The 19,711-nt window shown below is 36.4% G+C and overlaps 2 protein-coding genes across 5 annotated transcripts; both read right to left on the reverse strand.

Moving 5' to 3' along the window:
- Positions 1 to 1,882: 1,882 nt before the first annotated feature.
- On the reverse strand, positions 1,883 to 13,203 carry LOC103712944 (anoctamin-like protein). 2 transcript variants are annotated; one of them, XM_008799659.5, is made up of 15 exons: positions 12,228 to 13,203; positions 8,567 to 8,636; positions 8,353 to 8,468; positions 7,694 to 7,820; positions 7,517 to 7,617; positions 7,318 to 7,409; positions 7,109 to 7,213; positions 6,750 to 7,013; positions 3,900 to 4,032; positions 3,652 to 3,765; positions 3,506 to 3,576; positions 3,256 to 3,386; positions 3,041 to 3,123; positions 2,814 to 2,921; positions 1,883 to 2,432 (listed from the first exon to the last, which is right to left on the reverse strand). In XM_008799659.5, the coding sequence occupies exons 1-15, from the start codon at positions 12,399 to 12,401 to the stop codon at positions 2,163 to 2,165; spliced, it is 1,959 nt and encodes a 652-aa protein (XP_008797881.2). In that variant the 5' UTR covers positions 12,402 to 13,203; the 3' UTR covers positions 1,883 to 2,162. The 2 variants fall into 2 exon arrangements, with proteins under 2 accessions (XP_008797881.2, XP_026662684.2); XM_026806883.3 differs by having other exon boundaries at positions 8,559 to 8,636; positions 12,228 to 12,883.
- A 2,253-nt stretch (positions 13,204 to 15,456) lies between these two features.
- LOC103712945 (oxidoreductase/transition metal ion-binding protein (DUF3531)) lies at positions 15,457 to 19,705 on the reverse strand. Of its 3 annotated transcripts, none has more exons than XR_003386774.4 (7): positions 19,184 to 19,705; positions 19,021 to 19,106; positions 17,874 to 17,952; positions 17,743 to 17,802; positions 16,324 to 16,448; positions 16,044 to 16,177; positions 15,457 to 15,963 (listed from the first exon to the last, which is right to left on the reverse strand). XR_003386774.4 is itself a non-coding variant. In XM_008799660.6 (7 exons), the coding sequence occupies exons 1-7, from the start codon at positions 19,643 to 19,645 to the stop codon at positions 15,861 to 15,863; spliced, it is 987 nt and encodes a 328-aa protein (XP_008797882.2). In that variant the 5' UTR covers positions 19,646 to 19,704; the 3' UTR covers positions 15,457 to 15,860. The 3 variants fall into 3 exon arrangements, 1 of the variants encoding a protein (XP_008797882.2); XM_008799660.6 differs by having other exon boundaries at positions 16,106 to 16,177; positions 19,184 to 19,704; XR_016398056.1 differs by lacking the exon at positions 16,044 to 16,177 and having other exon boundaries at positions 16,236 to 16,448; positions 19,184 to 19,704.
- Positions 19,706 to 19,711: the final 6 nt, after the last annotated feature.

Here is a 19,711-nt window from a genome sequence, read left to right on the forward strand (position 1 = left end):
GTTAGATTATTTTCTTTTTAATTTTATTTACAAGTCGCTGATGAGATTTCATGGTAGAAAAGTTCATTCCAAAAATAATCAAATCATCGAGATGGCTAGAAAGGTATATGTCCGCTAATATTCCCACGCGGACTAAATCAACGCTGCTTAACGAGTAACGACTACCGAATTGGAAGCTGACATTCATTCCACAAATAATCAAATGATCGAGATGACTGGAAAGGTATATGTCGGCTAATATTCCCACGTGGACCAAATCAACGCTGCTTAGCTTAACGAGGAACGACTGCTGAATTGGAAGCTATATGTCTCCGAGTTCTAAGAAGCAGTTCGCTAATCCATACGTTGCTTAACTAGTAACGACTACTAAATTGGAAGCTATATGTAGCAGCACGCTAATCCATACGTGCGGAAAACCTCCATCGATCCAAACTTCAAACCTCCCAGAGTCCCAACAAACAATCCAACATCCAAGTCCTTCCCACAGAAGAGTTCCAAGAAGATGTCTCCGAGTTCCAAGAAGCAGCACGCTAATCCATACGCTGCTTAACTAATCCATACGTGCGGAAAACTTCCATCGGTCCCAACTTCAAACCTCCCGGAGTCCCAACAAACAATCCAACATCCAAGTCCATCCCACGGAATACCTGAAGCCAAATCCTACCAAAACCCCACGATGCCATTATAAATTCGCCAATCACCTGTGTCATATAGAAGAAAGACGAGTCATGTCAGGAGAGAAGGCTCTGACTCGGCCACCGGAGGACGCCATCGCCGGCGGCAGCGGCTCGCGCTCGAAGCGTGCCCGTTTGGACCGGTACTTCTCGGGGATCGAGTTCAAGATGGAGTCGGGCCCGCTCAAGGAGCTGGACCCGGATAAGCTTAAGAACGAGATCAAGCGCTGGGCCAAGGCCGTCGTCGCCTACGCCCGCCAATTGAGCGGCAGCTTTGGAAGCTCGCGCGGCTCGAGATCCGATTCTCAGAGAGGAGAAGGACCGAGTTGAGATCGATCGATGAAGGGATGATTCGTTTATTCGTTTGATGTACATAGAGAAAACTAAGAGAAGGCAGCCTTTTGATCACAGAAGGTAGCTTCCTTGGATGATTGGAGAGCTAATGATCGCGGTTGAACGCGTTTGGTTGGGTTGGAGTCTTGGGCTCGGATTAACGGACAATGAAGCTGACGCCAAGAAGGTGGAGGGAAGGATTGCATGCTTTGTACATGGAGTGCGGCAATAAAAGCTTACTGTTTTTCATAGATAAATAGGTTTTCTTTCATCCTTGTTTGCTTCTCTTGGTTTAGACTTTCATGTATGATTCACTATAGTTTTGAACAATTAATATATTCAAGATTTTCATATTATTCTGCTATTTTTTTATGTCATTTAGGTTCTTTGAAAGATTGAAAAAGGGTGATTAATCTCTAAAATCTTCTGTGATTGCATATTTATCTTTTTTATAATTACATAAAAATTCTTGTAAAATTCTCTCTTTCTACAAATCGGTCTATCCACTAGTTTTTACTTAAAGTTTGGCTAAGGTTAACCAAGATAATAGAAGAAAACAAATGCCCTCAGCTTACCAATGAGTGAGGCTTGGGATTAGCCTCTTCTCACTCTGGACTTGGCCGCCATGGTACCAACAATAGAGGGGCACGGGTTAAAGGTTAGTTTAGCCTGAGACTGAAGGCAAAAAAAAAAATCCAAAAGATGTGAGACTAACACCAGTAGGAGAATATAAACAGAACATCCGGTATCGTCTAGTTAACTCGATGGATGCATAAGTAATAAGTTACAACATTTCAGGGGTTAAAATATAAAAACTAAAAGGACAGAGTAATATGCAAAAATGAAAGATGTCAGGAAGTAATATGCAAAAATCCTGAAGGGAAAACCTGGTATCGAATGTTGGTTTTTCCATTTCTTTTTGGTTTTTGGTCTGCAACTAAATGTCTCAAGCTGGTCTAATAAAAATTTTACATGATATAACAAAAGGTGATTCTTCTTACATTCACCTTTGGAACAAAAATCGCGGTTAGAAAACCTTACTCGGATAATCACAAAGTTGCAACGCCGAACAACCACAAAGGGTGGTGACTGGCGAGATAGAACATATCAATCAGACCAATCAACATGAAACCTTTCCCAATCTCTTTGCTTTCTTCAGTTTCTCTTCATCTCTAAGTTGGAGATACTCCTTAGAAGTTGCTTAGAATACATGTCCCGTGCCTGTACCACATTTCTTACACGATTTGCTTTCACCCATGCCGGCTCCTCCGGCACAAAATGAGAGAAGCCAAATTTGATAAGGAGGAGAACATGCTCCATTATAAGGATTGCTGCAAGCCCAGGCTCAATTCTCCACTTCCCCTCCTGATCGTACAAGCAAACAAGCAGTACACAGTTGGTGCAGATTGCTGTCACAATTAGAAACTGAAACATGATGAAACAATCAATTAGTTAAACAGAAAATATGAGCACAAAGAGTTGCAGTCAAGGATATTGACTATCATAACAGAATTGCATTTCACATAATTTTTCCTAGTTGCCAATGCTCTGAACCATGATGGATCATGAAAACCAAAAACCATCATGCACACCTAAACATTCATGTTAAGTAACACTTTGAACCTCGCAATTCTCTATTGTGTGGTACCAGAACCACATAACATGACAAACAAGGTTCTAGTCAAGGAAGTCTGAGAATTTATTTCATCTCCACCCCCTGTAATATTTCCTTGCATATCTCTCTGATCGCTAATATTGCACAAAAAAGGTTCATGTGATAACAGGTTCTATAATTTAACACCAAACCTGGAATATGTTCAGCCAAGCTCCAATTGTTGCAGAAGTACGGGGCACAGGTCTCTGTAACATAACAAGTAGCTTCAAAGCATCTGTTCTGATTTCAGTGATATTATTCTGCGTAAGTTCAAGCAAAATAGTGTTTACATGGAAACAAACATAACCATCCAAACAAGGATGTCTATATATACCCAAACAAGGAAGATATGATCTGAGGCAATCAAAAGGATATATACCACTATAGCGAAGCAGAACACAAGAGGGAATGCACATGCAAACATCATGATCATTCCAAATTGCAAAGCCAACTCCAGATAATCTGCAGTAGGTGCCATATTTTTTTAATGTTTGGACAAGCCCATATGTACTCAGATTGTGAAAGTTTTGTTGGGACGACTCAACAATAAGATTATAAAAGTGTCCACAAAAATTATCTGTATATGATCATTACCATCAAATAAGCCATCTTCAAGCTCCTTCCCAATGCATGCTGTGTAAGAAGGCTTCAGATACTCTTTTTCCACTCTGGTAGCCAAGCGTATCGTCTTTCCTACTGATGAACCTTTCTCGTGCTTTTTCTTGCTTTGTAAAACATAAAGATTCATCATTTTTTCTTCTTTCTTTTGAAAAAAAAAAGAAAATACAACAAATAGGGAACAAAAATACCCAAATGTGTAGTAAAAGAATATCAGGAAGCTTACTGAACAGCTTTGTATTTCTTATAGCTGTACTTGAGGTAGGGGTAAGCATTCTCTATCAGATTTTCCAGCACCTAATGATCACCTAAAATAATGGGTTTAGCAGAAAGCAAGGTAATATCAGAAAAGCATAACTACTGAGGCCATGCCTGAGAAACAATAAGGCGCTGTATCAGGACTTCACGAAGAGTTGTAAGGTTGCGATGCAACAGGGCATGGTAAAACAATCCAATATATGACTGCATAAAATAAAGGCCAAAAACCTGCACAAAGAAAAGTTACACATAAACCTGATAAACTGCCAACACAAAGAAAGAGAGAGCTTGTCCAAAGAAAAGTTACACATGAAATATATGTGCCAACAAAAACAAAGGTATCCACTACAAACTAGGTTCACCTTGTAAACCAAACTGGCAGCACTAGACTCCTCGCCTTGATTGTTTTCATATTTAATAAGAATGACAGACATTTTGCCACCAATCTGTGTATAGTATTGAATAGCCAAAAGATAGACGGCCGTCAGCAATAACCTGCAGCACAGAACCATTAGCATGCAGGAAAGTTTATCTCAAGACTTCCCAATAAACTTCTATATAAACTTGAGTCAATTAATGCTTTCATAAATCCATGAATACTAATACATAGAACAATTGCACAAGCAATCTTCGCTTCAACTTTATCATGATTCTTTGTGACGTAGAGCAGATATCCACTCTCATGGCATTTAGAGGCGTTAGCTTCATCTGCCATGCTTCTGCTAATAGCTACATGCAGTGAGAATGAAATCCATTTTAGAATGAGATTATATTGATTCGACGCTCCAATACTGGCATCATGGTTACTGCAGTTGTTCGTACAGTGTGCCCAAGTAAAGCAGACATATATTGACAGCTCTTTCAACTTGACCGTCCATGGCAAAACAACACATGCATCACTCATATGCCCTGCATGTCATTGTTTTGTATCTCCACAGCACTATTTTGACATTCCTGCTCCATCAACTTTGCCTCATCTTATGTCTTATTAGTCTTCACATACAAGAACCTAGCTTACTGTGTTTCTTACATAGATGAGCACCGTAAGACTCCTTAAGCAGATGACTTTTTCTGACTCCAATAAAAGAAATAGTTATGAGATAAAATGAAAACCATTAGCTTGGTAAAACTTTGGTAATATTTTCACCTAGAGACAGTTCATCATCATTTGATTGTTTTCTTGTTTTACCTACTCTAAAATTTTTAGTTAAAATAAAACTAATGCTTCGGTCAAAGCCGTCAGCTCTTTGGCCTTTAGCAAGGGCAATTGATGGTGTGGAGAAGCACATGAGGCTTGCAGTTTGTATCATTAATATATCTAGAACTATTTGAATTTAATTTCTAAGGCTTGCAGCTCAAAATGCCTCAAGGTCTACTCCCATCTTTTTTGGTGGAACAACCACAGTGGCTTTTATTTCTATTCACTGCAGCCAATTTTACCATTCAGAATTCACATCTTGAATCATAATTAACAATCATATAGAATTGCTGCATACTACCACTTAATCCACCCTGGTTTAGTCCTATTCAAGACATCCTTGTTCATTACTTGCAAACCTTTCTGAAAGATGGAACCTAAGTGATGCCTTTTAATCCTTATTGTGTCCTCCATTCCACATACCCACATTTAAAGTTGCAACCTTTTACTGTGTTTCAACACAATATTCACTATCTTTATAATCAATACTTTCCATAATTCGAATAAAAAGTCCAGATTCTCTTTCACCACTTACATCCAGTCCACCGTGACCTTATCTTTTTTTTTTTTACCGCAGAAAACCTAAACTCTGAGACTGCTTCAGAGAATTTCTCTGAGGCTTTTCAAAGTATATTAAGATAACCCCTTCATTCAAAGTTTCACCACCATTTACTTCAGCATCTCATCTTTGCAGTGTTATATCATGCTCATGTGATGATGATGTAATGGACACAAATTTTAGTTTGTTCCCAATGCTATTTAATGATTGCATAACCTCCAAGGTATCCCTACTCGATCCACCCTAGTTTGATCATACTAGACCATCCTTGTCCATTATTTTTATTCTTTTACAAGAATGAAGCTAACAATATCAATTGGCGCCAAAGCACTGACATGCAGCCGGTGCCACTTGGTAGTAAGGCATCGGCATGTTATTACCATGTTGTATTGATCATGTTAAATGGCACGTTGATCCACGGATGAAACTGTAAATCTATAATAATTGTAAAAGGAGGATCTTAAGGCTGATCTTAATGAAGGCCAATTGCCACATACTGCACCTTGCCTCTTTATACTCGCCATTGCTCCTTCACATAAACCTTTATCGCTGTCAATATACTTATTCAGTGCATCCCTCTTCCTTGCCCACAAAACACACTAACCCGGTACTCTTGCATGTGCTTTTCAAGATTAAAAAAAAAGAATCAAACTCTTCTTCTTCACGCTATAAACTTGCAAGTTAAATGCCTGCTTAAGAAAATCACCTGAATACACAATCTTCTTAAGACATAGGTAAATCAGATTTCTAAAATCCTTGGAACTTGTTTTAGACTACTTTCTACCAACAACTCTAATGGTTTTGTATATCTCAGAAGTCCAATTCCATAAAAAAGTGATTTTATATATCTCATTCACTTGTTCTTGATTGGCATTTATACGCTTTTGTCCATTCTTTGGTGTTCTTCCTAGTCACCTAAATTTCATCAATACATATCTGATAATTAGACCAATGTAGTTTGTTCCATTGTTTACCATTTTTTTTACCATATGGCAAATTAAATATTGTTTTATCACGTAGCTATATCCATACTAAAATCTTCCCTTCTTTCACTCTCATGATTCAAGTTTTATTCTTAAGTGAACTAGATAACACTTAGATCATCTTAGTTAGCTAGACATGCACTTTAATTGAAAAGTCTCAATTCTCTAATGATGCAAAGTAAATGCAACCTATGGTGTCAGAAAAATGTTCAAGTGTTCAGTATGTAATCAACATGAATGATTCAGAAAAAAGAGAGGGGGGGGGGATGTCATTCAATGTTCATTAAAGCAAGTGGTTGTGTAAAGCAGACAACATGCATCAAATTATTACAGAATCAACATGAATCAAACACAGAGGGAGTATAATTATCGTATAAGTATCGCTCAAGTTACATGTTCTCCACGTTTCTCATAACAAAACCTTAGGTCTTTTGTAAATTTAAAAAAAGGAAAGTGCAGCTAAGATTCTTACTTTAAAATATAAGATTCAGTGATCTCATATAGATGAGCATAAGCCAATTCAAATGGCAACTGAAGACAAATGATAGCCAATGCAACAATTGTATTATTTCTTATTCTTAGTAGAAGTCCAAGCCACTCATCTCTTTGTAATATTTTTTTCTCTATTGGCTTATTGGCATCAAAATTCTTTTCATGATCTGCATGGACACGGTTCGAGGAACTCCTTTCAGTGTCTAGGGCCTTGTACTCGGAAAGTGAGCAGTTTATACCCCATCTGCCAGAAGTGGGGGAAAAGGCATTAGTCCTTCCTTCATAAGCAGCTAGTGAATCTTTCTGTCAATATTCTGAGAAACAGAGTATAATGTTCACCTGGCTAGAAGTGTTGAATTCTTGCGCTTCCAAAATTGGATGAAAAAAACAGCCCATGAAATGATGAAAATGAAGAAAGCAGGAAGCACAACTAACTGCATTGATCTGTTTGTTTTTTAAGCCATGAAATTAATCAATTCTATATTTGTTGCATGATATTCAACATATATAGGCAGTATGCAAACATTCTTAAATGGGAAGTATCATACCCAAAATCAATCAGCTGCAGGGCAAGTCCAAGTGCAGCTGGAAAAAACAGCCACCGAGTGTACATTCCAAGAAAAGAAAAATATGTGGCAATCTGCAATATAGAGTGCCAGAAAAGAAATTTTGGACAGATAGAAAAACTAGAAGAAAAGGCAAAGACAATAGAAAAGGCTAACTGAATTCTAGACTAAAAGAACTAACCTTGGTCCCATAGTATAAATAAATTTCATCAACTGGCTGCGATGTGAAATCGAACCAGTTAAGAGCCCAATTTTTCAAAAGCTGTTTCCTCTTTTTTTCATCTGCATGCAGGAGTATGCTATCAGTCAGCTGCCACTAATGATTAAATAGGCACTAGAAAGATATCAATTAGCATACCATGCAAGGGGAAGACTTGTTTAACAATTCCTTCATCTTCAAATCTTTTTAGTAATGATTCATTTATCTGAAGTTGTATCTCTTTACCATCAAACTTTAATGTTAGATCTGCCTCCGCCCTGTTCACCTGATGACATTTCAATTATAAGATCAAGACATTGTGACAAACCATCACACAAAAATGTCCCGGAAATCTAACTTTTCAAACCTCTGAAGGGCTCTGACTTTCCTGCAGAATGAATGGGAGATATTTAGGGCCTGTTTAAGAAATCCAGAAGGATTGGGCTGGATTTCGTATTGGATTCCAGATTGGGCAATCTATATAGGTAGGGCCCAGATCAACCCAATACTCCTCCAGACCAAACCCTATGGGAGGAAAAAAAAGAACCTCCATGGGTTGTTTTTTTCTTCCTGCAGACCGACAGGCCAACACACGAGTTCTAAGCTAAGACTAGAATGGGTTTTTAAAAGAATACAGGCTGAGCAGGTCAACAGGCCTAACTCCTGCAGGATATTCCTGCAGGAATTCCCAAACAGGCCCTTAGTCTTTGACTAAACTAATCTTGTTTGAAGGGCAGATATCAAACAGATGCATGCTTCATGAAGTAGTACACGCAAAGGGGGGAAAGGAGCGAGAGGGGAGGAGAGATGAGGCATACAATCCTATACAGCAAATGATGGAAACAGCGAAACCGCTCAAACCAGCTGAACAATGATCCATCTGGCTGCCTCACAAATGCTGTAACTTGATCCCACTCAAACTGTAGCTCCATTCCTAAAACAGAATCCAAGGTTATAAGGCCATAAATGAGTAAATTCGCAGAAGTCCAGGAAGCCAAATAAAATTAGAAAATGAAATTCTTACACAATTACCAATGTAAGTCAACTTTTTTATTTGCAATTCAGTTGCAGCTCTTCCCAAAGTTTCCTGTGGTGCTGCCAACTGAAAGGACAAAACATTAATAAGCAAAGATGCCTCATGAGAGAGAGAAGGGGGTATCTACGATGAAAACAACTCCTAAATTTGCAGTTAATAATTATCGCTTTCAAGTTATATGTTCCAACCTACAGCCACTGCTTTCAACCATAAATTTAAACTAACCAATCAGATGCAACTCATCATTTGACAGATAGGTAATAATCAGTGAAAATAATCACCAATAAATCCAATAATTGTTTAGCAAACTGGTTATCAATTAATGACCCACAGTCCAGTCCACAAGAAAAAAATTGCCCATATGACAGAGCAAAGCTGTTTATCCCATAAGAGGGCTGAAAACAGATTGAATATGGATCTGATACTGGTATATCCATATTTATATCTATAACTTTTCAGCGAATATGAATACAGATACAGATATTAAACGAATATCAAATTAGTATCCATATTTGTTTTAAACAGATATGGATATGATCGGCTATTAAGCATATCCACATTTATTCTAAAATGGACAAGGATACTAGTTGGATATTAGTTATATTTACATGTTTTCTATCTGAATACAAAATTACAAATATAAATTGGTAATTATTAGGACATAAGTCAAATCTTGGGTGGAATTCAATAATAAAAATTAACATAATGACAATCATAAAGAAGGGAATGGAACCCCCCTATCTATATTGCAGGTAATGCACAAGTAACTAGGGATAGGTCTAACGCATGGTTACTAAACTTGCAAGAAGACCAACCTCATCTAGGATTCAAATCACTATCTAACTGGATTTTATTAAAATACTAAAGACCAAAAATATTTAAAATAAACTATATAAATAATATTAATAAATTTAATAAAATTTCTAATGTGAAATAACTGAAACATATATAAAAATTTCTATTTTTACGAGAGCATGTAAAAAATGTAAATGTAGAAATATATAGAAAATTGATATTTTAAAATATTTTTAGCAACAATATTTTAAAAATATCATAAAGCGTAATGGTGTATATTCACTTTTCCTTTTTATCAGGGAAAAGGATTGATTTTTATGGAAAAAATTAATTATTAAAATATAAAATATCATAACATATATCAAGTAATTGTATTTAATGACATGACTAATTGACTAAGGTTTAAATAAGTAAAATAAATAATTATTGTAAAGCAAAATTGAATGCTGGAGCCTGGTGGTCGAGTACTTAATAGTTCAGAGGTTTGATTCTGGTTATGGGAGCAAAATTATTTGGAAGTAATTTTTTACCGAATATCTGAATCAGGATTCCAAAAATTTTTAAAATCCAAATTCCAATACGGACCTGACTATGTACTAGAATCTATTATATATATACTAAAATAGAGGCTCTGCTTGTGCTGAGCTCTTCGCTCACTACGTGGACACTAATATTAATGGCGGAATTTAAATTCTTCTCTCATTCCACATTATCATTAATAAGGTGGAAGTCCAGTATTAATTTAAAGTCATGTATAAATTAATTGCATGCTGTAGAATTATGGTTTTTAACCACTCGCCATGTGGTAACTAATATTATTGATGAATCTGAATCATTCTCACATTTCATATTATCATTAATAAGGTAAAAGCCATGTAGTCTTAATTAAATTACCGAGACAAGAGAGTTGATACTAAATATGTAAACAAACAATTGCAAGCTACAGAATAATAGTTAATAAATTACAAAAATATATAACAATTAAACTAAATATATCTAACATTCATTAATTAGTTAATATAATATAATAATTATATATAACGAAAATATATGAATAAATATATTTTTAATTTTTCATAAAAATATATTTTAATATCATATATAATAATTACATGTTCATAATTTAATTTTAACTCAAACTCAAGCCAATCGACACATTTATAGCCTTGAAATTTACTATAATCTATATTCTGGCCTACACAAATGTAATTTACTCCATGATTTAAAGTAACAGCTGTTACAATGTCGCAATGGCGTCATGATGGTTTCAAATAAACTACATAATATTTTAAATATAATTTATTATACTGCTATATTATATTTAAAGAATAAATCAAAAATAAAAAAATCATATTTGAGTATTATATGGGTTATACACTAATATATACTAAAATAGAGGCTCTGCTTGTGTAAAGCTCTCTATCTGCCATGTGAATGTACATATTAATAACGTTATTAATAAAACACTTTATTTTGGATAATAAGTAGGGCTCTTATTTAATATGATTCATAATAATACAATATCATTAATAAGAAGCCTATTAGCTTATTAAATTGTATTAATAAATTTTTTATGAGTACTAATAAATTAATAAAGAAATTAGTGATATTATTAATAACTATATTTGCTTTATGTATGTTGATATTAATAAAAATATTTTTCAATAGTAATATACCCTGCCCGTATCCTATGCGAGTCATTAGATTATACTAATATTGTATTAATTTCTATTGCATTTTTATAATCATGATCTTACTTAAAAGTGCAAGTACAACCACTAATGGCCCTGCTATATTGCATTTAAATATCTCCTTGATGCAATAATTTTCTCTTTCTTATTATATGCAGAATGGATCATGATCTTATTATTTATTATTGATAGATACTATTATAATTTTATATACTGATAGCACATTATATATCAATATCAAAAAATTATTTTAGAAAATAATTAGGCTCTTATATTTGTTATATTCTATTCTATTTCTGATATCTATTCTATTATATATTCTATATTAAATTTAAGAATAAGTAGAAATGGAGAAAAAATTGCATCTCATGCATCGTGCAGGTTATATGCTAGTTTCTATCTAAATCCGATCCAAATCGGTTATGGAATCGGATACAGTCGGATATTACCCAGCCTATTTTCAGACCTAGCCCACAAAGTTAGGATCTATGAATTGTAAACAAACTAAGCTTTTCCTGACAAAGAAACCAATAAAACCTTAGGTACTAGAGAAAATTTTAGTACTTTCACAAAATAAGTTTTATAAGCCTCTTTTAAAGTAGTAAAATAAAAAAGAGCGATAAGATTGAATTCCCATACTTTCTGGTTAAGTAGACAAGAATAAATGGATCCAAAATATAATGCTTTTTAAAATTTAAGGTACCAAATGTTACAAGCATACTCACTTCAAGAGACAGCAGATCTGGAGAAGCGAAAATCAAATGCACACAGAAGAATATCATGGAAAGAAGTGTTTTTATTATAATAGAATCAGATCTCTTGAGCAACAATGTACCTTCAACTGATATCTTTCGTTCTTGATGGATGCTTCAAGCAGATGTAAGAAATGTTTACGGATTCATCCAAAATCCCACATTAAGAAAGAACAGCAATAAAAAAAATAAAAAAGGCACATCTTTTATGAATTAATCCCAAATGCCACATTAAGAAAGAACAGTAACAACAATCAAAAAGGACCAATCTTCATGAGTTCATCATGAATCCCTTATAAAGGGAAAGAGATAAACAATCAAAAAAGAACTACTCTTTATAAACGCGAACATTATTTCCACAAAAAAATAAAAAAATTAAAAAGGAAAAGAACGGTATTAACAATCAACAAAAAACCAACCTCTATAAATTCATCCGAAATCCCGCATACTCTTTCAACTATCAAGCCCGCCTTCTTCAACTCCTGCACAAGAAACTCAACGCAGTCCCGATTCTTGTCGCCTTCTTTCTCCCTCCTCTTGGGCACCACGATCGCCACCTCGAACACGGGCTCCTCTCCTCGCCCATTCATCATGATCCCAATATCGGAACCGGTTCAGCCTCAAATCAATATCACAACACCAAAAGAACCTCCGAAACCAAACCCCAAATCCTTAATGGCAAAAAAGGCATCGTTTCCAGCGAAAAAAAGGACCGTTTCGCCTCGCATTCCCCCAGTGGCGAATCCGGCATCAATCTTTATGGGAAAAAAAGACGAAAAACAGAGAATAAGCCCAAAAAGAAGAAAAGAGAGCACTGGAAAAGGCGGAATGGAAGCGAAGAAGAGAACAAAGGAGCGGGAGTAATCGTGAAATGGGAATTTTTCGAGGGGGGAGAGTGAAATTAGAGAGAGCCGTTGTCGAGGAGAGGAGGAAGGAAACGGAAGACAATGAGAGAGAGAAAGGCGACGATTGGGAGAGAAGGGAGAGCCGTTGTCGGGGGTTTGGACAAATGGGAGGGGTCGCCGCTTGTCTCGTTGCCCTCTCCGCCTTCCAGAGAGATCGCGGTGGGCGGAACAGTGGAGGCCAATTCGGGATGGAATAAATAAAATGTCGGGGATTTATCGAGGAGTATCGAATTCCGCTGTTCTTTTCCCTCTCTCGTCTCGGAATTTGCTGTGCGAGCAAGTGGGGCGGATTAGTATATCCGGAATTAGCGCGCGCGGACGGGGAATCCCCGCATCCCGGTGCCGGCAGCCGTTTCGGAGGATAGTTATAATGATATCGATCTTGGGACAACGTTAAACGGTGTCGACCGAGGTTCGCATTGGATATCACCGGAAGGGGATAGCAGGCCGGCAGGAGGATAACACGTTGCTCTCTGGTCCGTTGTATACTGACTGAAATGTCCGCACGCGATGGGACCTAAATAGCTTGGATGGGGTGCATGTGATTTGTTCGAAACAAAGAGAGGAATATAGAAACGTGAGAATTTAACTAAATATATATAAAAAAGGGTTTTAAAAAATTGACCATTTAAGATAACTAGTATATATAAATAGATACAAGTAGCTGTACTAGAGTAAATCTTCACTTAAATTAGTTAAATTTATATCAGACGATAGTGTTTCACGTTGATGATCTAAAACGTTGGATGTTATTTAAAATATCAAAATTGCCTATATCAAAAAATTATATGAATTTGGATGTCCTTAATTATACATCAAATGATAAAATATATATATTATATTATATTATTGAAAATATTTAATTTTTGTAATCATGCAATGCATCGATAAGAAGTCTCTAAATCATATGAATCTTGGTATGTGAGTAGTTTAAAAATAATATATCACATTCAATGAATCGAATTATTGATGTGAGATCTCTATTATCTAATTTAGACTTGATTAATTTTGGATAGAACTCTATGTGGATGTAGCCAAGTATGTGTGTGAAGAAATATCTTCAAAAGGACGGGTCTATAAAAATATTATAGATAATTAAATATGAAAGATAGAAAGCAAAGAGCACATCCCATGAACATGATCATGAACATGGAGAGGATTTTATCAAAAGAAGCATTTTAGTCCTGTGGAATGTCAGTTCTCTCAGACCGTAATTTGCTAGAAGGTTTCCTCCTTCGGTAACAAAAAAAAAATCTAAAAATAATAAGAAAATGCATTAGGAAAGACCGTAAAAGACCAAAGTCTTTGTGCTGGACTACGAAGCTTTTGTATGCATATGTTCAATGCATACAAGAGAATATTCAAATAATTATGATTCTCTAGCAAAAAAACTTTTGTGGCAGGAGAAAAATGATCATAGATGAAAGACAGAAATCAAATCGATACACCTAAAAGCTACTGCAAAAGTATTCACGTCCTGAATTTGCCCAAAAAGGTTACTTGCCATGATAAAAGGACTAATGTTAGTGTAGATGGATAAATTGCCTTTTTTTTATATATTTTTGGCAGTAATGGCCTAGTGAGTTCACACGACATTCTCTAATAAGTTCAGGACTTATTACCCTGTTCTGTGTAGGAAACGAGGGTTCACTGTTTGCTTTCTCTCGGACAGATCCCGTGAAGCTCCCTCTCATTCCTCCGACGTTTAGTACCGAGCGCAGGGCATGCGCAGCGTGTGCAAAGAAAGAGGTGCTGTGTACGTGTACAGCAGAGTGTGAATGGTGTGGTACACCATGTCTCATACTATAATTTGTCCCACTTTTAATGCAGAACCAACTAGTACTTGTATACACGTCCTAAATCAACTGTTCAGCTAACTTTTCCGACCATATCATCACTCGTGTAAGTCTCAGACGAGCAGACCGGAAACCTAATTAAGCCACCAAGATGGTAGCACGGATGAAACGGAGCTTTATTTCCACTAAAGTGGTCCAAGTTGGAAACATATGGTACTGGAATAACGTATTCACACGTGGGTGTTGATCCCAATGAAAGAAGCCTATAGGTCGGAAAGGATAGGCGAAAACTTGCAGCCTGCATCGAACATTCTCTGATGAAAGGAAGGTCCAGTGGGGGCTGCTATGCAGGTGAGGTCCTTTCTTTCCCCTCCTATTTTTTACCAAAAAAAAAAAGGATAACAAAAATTTTCCATGTTGATTGCCTCATTTGCTATAAATTGAAGTTTGTGGACGAGGCCATAAGCCTCCACTCTGATAAAGAAAAGAAGTCCTTCACGAGGCACTTAAAAATCATAATGTTTCACAAGAGAAATAAAATAAGCGTATTAATCAACAGTGCAGGTATGCCCATCAACATTTTTGGGAAAACTTTTGGAGGATCCATGACAATCTGATATTCTGGTTAAGTTGTTAAGTGATGCCTGAAATACTAGTAGAGTCAAAAATGAAATCCTCTTATCAGAAGGCTGCAATACAATTATATACAAAAATCCAGCATGTCCATGCAGGCATGGTGCGAAGATGACGAGAGATTTTTTTTTTCTTTTTTTTTTCTTTTTTTTTTTATTTTTTTGGAAGGGGAGGGGTCGTGAGCATCAAAGACAGTTTTCCGGTAGAGACACAGGATGCTGGGCTATGCCAAACAGTGGAACAAAGTTCTCCAGAAACTCGAGCATTGCGAAGCTTATGACCAGGGCACTGCTTTTTCACATACAATGAAACACTGAGATCACTAACATGCATAAATTCAAAAAATAAGTTTGACAGCAAGATATACAGCAGATCAACAATATTTGGTAGTCATCATAAGAAGGATTTTTCATGTCCTCCTTTTACATCTCCGACCATGGGAGATTCAAACTATACTTGCAAATACCTACACCCTCATGCTAAATATAGCTAACATGACAATTGAGCAAATGGAAAGCATAATACCGCGAGCAATAGATATAGCTGATGACAATACAAGCAATTCCTTGTTCAAACTAGCAAACAGGGGATTCTAGATCAAAATACTCATCAGTTTCATCCTAAATGTCACTTCTGAGGAGAATACCGATGAACAATGTAGCTGCAGGTGGAACAGAGTTACTCGACAGCCATTTACTTTTATAAATCAGAGAAAAAGTTATATCTTGTGGATGCTACAGCCAGCATCCTCTGATGCGAAGTTCTCCTTCCAATTCTCAAATTCCGATCCCCCAAAGACCACTTGTTTGATCCCTACATAGCTGTCAAAAGAAAGATCATGAATGCCAGTTTATGGTAAATCCCACTAATCGAATAGCATTCAGGAAAATTTATAATTAACTTTTTTTAAAGTATGCTCAAACAAATGTTAATGCGGCAGAGAACAGCTAGATGAGAAGTTACTCCGAGCTTATGCAGGTCAAGGCATTAATCAGCACATCCAGAAGCAATGGTTCACTAGTACCAATGTCTACCCTGTTAAAATCATAGAAAATATATATCAAACTACAATAGCAGTTCAAAGAACCATTACCAAGCCTTGAAACAATTGCAGACTGGGCATTCTAAAAGCGAATTGCACACACATTGAGAACAACAGCTAGTGTAACAAAATATGCTACCATATGCGTGCTAAGTTGTCTTGAATCTCGAGATCACCAATGTTGTAAAAGGTAGTTGGCGTTACATTTGCTCCTTGAATTGCATCATAACTTGGTCTTTTATTATCCAAAGGCGCTTGTGATAACTGCATAAATCAAATATATAGGTCTAGCCAAAATAATTTTTGAATAAATAGAATGAAGCCAAGTATAAGCTAAAAACATAGATAGAAGTTTGGCACACCATTCTTGAAAATCTTCCTCCCATCTCATTCCACATAATTAACATCCCTCTAGAATGACCTATTGACTTCATTTTCATCTCAAATAATACATACTCTTCATCTTTGATCTAATTACAGTTTAGTGATTGCCTATTATACTAGTCTTAACAACCAATGACACATACTTCTACAAAGTTTTCCATGGTTGATTACCTGAAACTGAACCAATCTGCTGAATCTTACAACTCCATATCCCCCACCCCCGAAACTAAAAATGCAGGCACCCAAAAAAAATGGAGGATCCACTGAAGCTTATAGGTAATAAATTGCTACAAGAAGTAACAATTATTTTGCCATGATGCCTCAGACTATTGAGGGAACTCCATCGATGAGATCCAAGATCATCAGCTTAAGGTAAAAAAACACAACTACTGAAATGACACTTTAACTGACTTCACATGCCTTACACATTGTCACAGTGCTGTTCATGAGAACTTGTAAACCCTACAGGTCTACAATAAATTTTGGGTTATTACCTGATCTCTTCAACAGCAGAATGAGTCTTGTCACTAATAAGCTACCATACCCATTGGTTATATGAAGAAGAGGAGGATCTCATTCTAATAACCAACTATCACAGCAATGGTTTATACTGAAATCAAAATGTGCAGTACATCTGTAATCGGTGTGATAAAATTTAAGTACAACTTATTGCTCTTTAGACTACTGTTTGTCATTCATCTGCAAATTATTAAAATGCATGCTAGAACCCTTGGGGAAATAAGAGACCCAGAATAAGAGATATAGATTATTTCCCTAAAACTGGATGTGGTAACTGACAGTGCTGACAGTATTGTCCTAGTTAGTATTAAACTTTGTACCACACATTTTGGGAATCAAACTATTAGCAAGCGTGGAAAGCAAAGAGTGTAGCAAATTTACCTAGTCTTTGAAAGATATGAACTTTCTATTTCTTTTAATCATACTTGCATGCTAGAGAAATACCTACAGATATGCATACACTTATTCCATGGTTAAAAGACCAACCACCAAGGAAACACATTTGAACATTTGACTTGTCATTTTTATTATTTACTTCAGCAAGATGGTAAAAATCAATTTTCAAGACTTGGCTTATATGAACTTTCAAGTTGTTCAATAATTCCTGTCTAAACACACACAAGCAATATCATACAACCATGATCATTGTTCTTACTTGCATGTTCATAGAATTGCACCCACCAAGGCGCCCAACAATATGCCAAGCTCGAATAGTCTGCACACAAATAAATCAGCTAAATTGGGAAGATTAATGAATCTAAAGAAAGTTGGAAAAATTGCACTTACATCACAGATTAGTGACACATCTTTTGGTAATGGAGCATTATAAAATTCGAACCATATATAGGAGTTTGAAAAACCAAACCTGGCACAAACCAACCAGAACAAACATGTTATCAAAAAGAGTTTAGAATATTAAATTCATTATTGATTAGTAGGAATATGTGAATGGAAATGTGAAATATCAGTGCATCTGCCATCAAGAAAAAGAAAATTCAATACTAAAGCAAGACAGTCGACTCTAATTGAAAAGCGTCGAGAAAATGAATCTGATAAAAAAACGAAATTTTTAAAGTCCCCTTCCCAATCTAGAAAATCAACAAAAATCAGCCCCAAATTTTCAGAATCTTACATCTTTGCTAGCAACTTCAAAGCGATAATATTTTTCTAAGAAAATAGAATATCCTGGTTGTGTCCTTTACTTGCAGTTAACAGATTTTACTACTCTTTGATCTTCTAAAAGTGATCTCTTAGCAGCACTCCAGAATTTCTTTTTATCGGTCATGCTTGTTTATAGTTTGTCAATGACATGTTCCGCAAAATGCATGAAAAAACCATGTCAATTTTTCAAATTATTGATTTATGAATCAGAATATCCCAAGAGAGGTGGGAATTATTTTCCCTATTTGCAAACATATCATCATCCAAAACCCCTTGTTACATTGCCAGAGTTCCTTGGTTATGCAATTTAATCCAGGAACGCAACACCGCAACTTTCCCCAAAACCTTTAAAGAGTTCAAACAAAATGTGAAAGGTAAGATTTGATCCAGGCAACAACATTTGTCTTAGGCATATAAATCACACCCCACAAGAACAAATAAAAGACACAACATTGCTTTACTCAACTGTCTAATAGCTAGAGCATATACCATTTTAGCAAAATGGCCGCAAGTATCCAGTCAGGCTCGATTATATTGCAAGAATCGAAATTTTAGATAAATGATTCTGATCGCCACTAGAACCAATTATGCTACAATTTGTATGAGTGCAAAAGCATCGAATCATTGCCCATGCGTACTATGTAAAAAGCAACGGCTTTTCTTTTCTTTTTGAAAAAAAATGATTGAGAAAGCAAAGAAATTTATTTATCCAAGTTCATCATAAAAGAAGAGAGAAAAAAGAAAACAAAGAACAGATGAGTGACGATTTTACTTGTTGAATGTTACTATCATCGGTGCGGCGGACCCAGTTTTGGCTTGCACTATTTTGTTCCTCTTCCTTCTTATCCTCTCTTCCACCTTAAAAAGTTTTTACGTTAATCAAAAAGCAATCTTGATGAAAACTTAGGAAAGAGAAATGAGGGCAAGAGGATTACTCGAGCCTGGGCCTTCTGGGGGTCATCGAAACAGCTACCAAGTATCTCCGCGATGTCGGGGTCTCTGTCGTAATCCTTCTCGTCTCTTCTCCCACTATGTACATCCGAATCCGAGAACCCTTTGCCTTCCCCTTCGCCACCTCCCTCATCTCCCCGAAATCCATCAGAAAATGGGAACACCTCCTTGTCTCCTACTTCACCTCCATCCCCCTGTCCGTCGTCTTCTTCTAATAGTTTAGCTTTGACTTCCTCGAGTTCTTCTTCGATGGTCTTATCCTGCCTGTCAGCACTGGCTCTGGCGACGAAAGCGGGGTTTTGGGGTTGAATGGAAAGGCGAGGAAGAGAGAGGCGGTGCGAAGGATGGGGAGGAGACAAGACTATACGAGTATTCCAGTCGAGATTAGAGCCCGGAATAGCAAGGAGATGCGAGGGCGCGTTGGAGTGAAGATGGCGGATAAGCATCTTCCCTTCGCTTCTATTCCAGATACGTGCCGATGGATGGCAAATTTTATTATCAACAAATCGGGT

This window comes from Phoenix dactylifera, chromosome 1 (assembly GCF_051530095.1).
Source record: "Phoenix dactylifera cultivar Ajwa chromosome 1, Ajwa_hap1_PhDact_Kaust_v1.1, whole genome shotgun sequence".
In the NCBI taxonomy this organism is placed as follows: domain Eukaryota; kingdom Viridiplantae; phylum Streptophyta; class Magnoliopsida; order Arecales; family Arecaceae; genus Phoenix; species Phoenix dactylifera.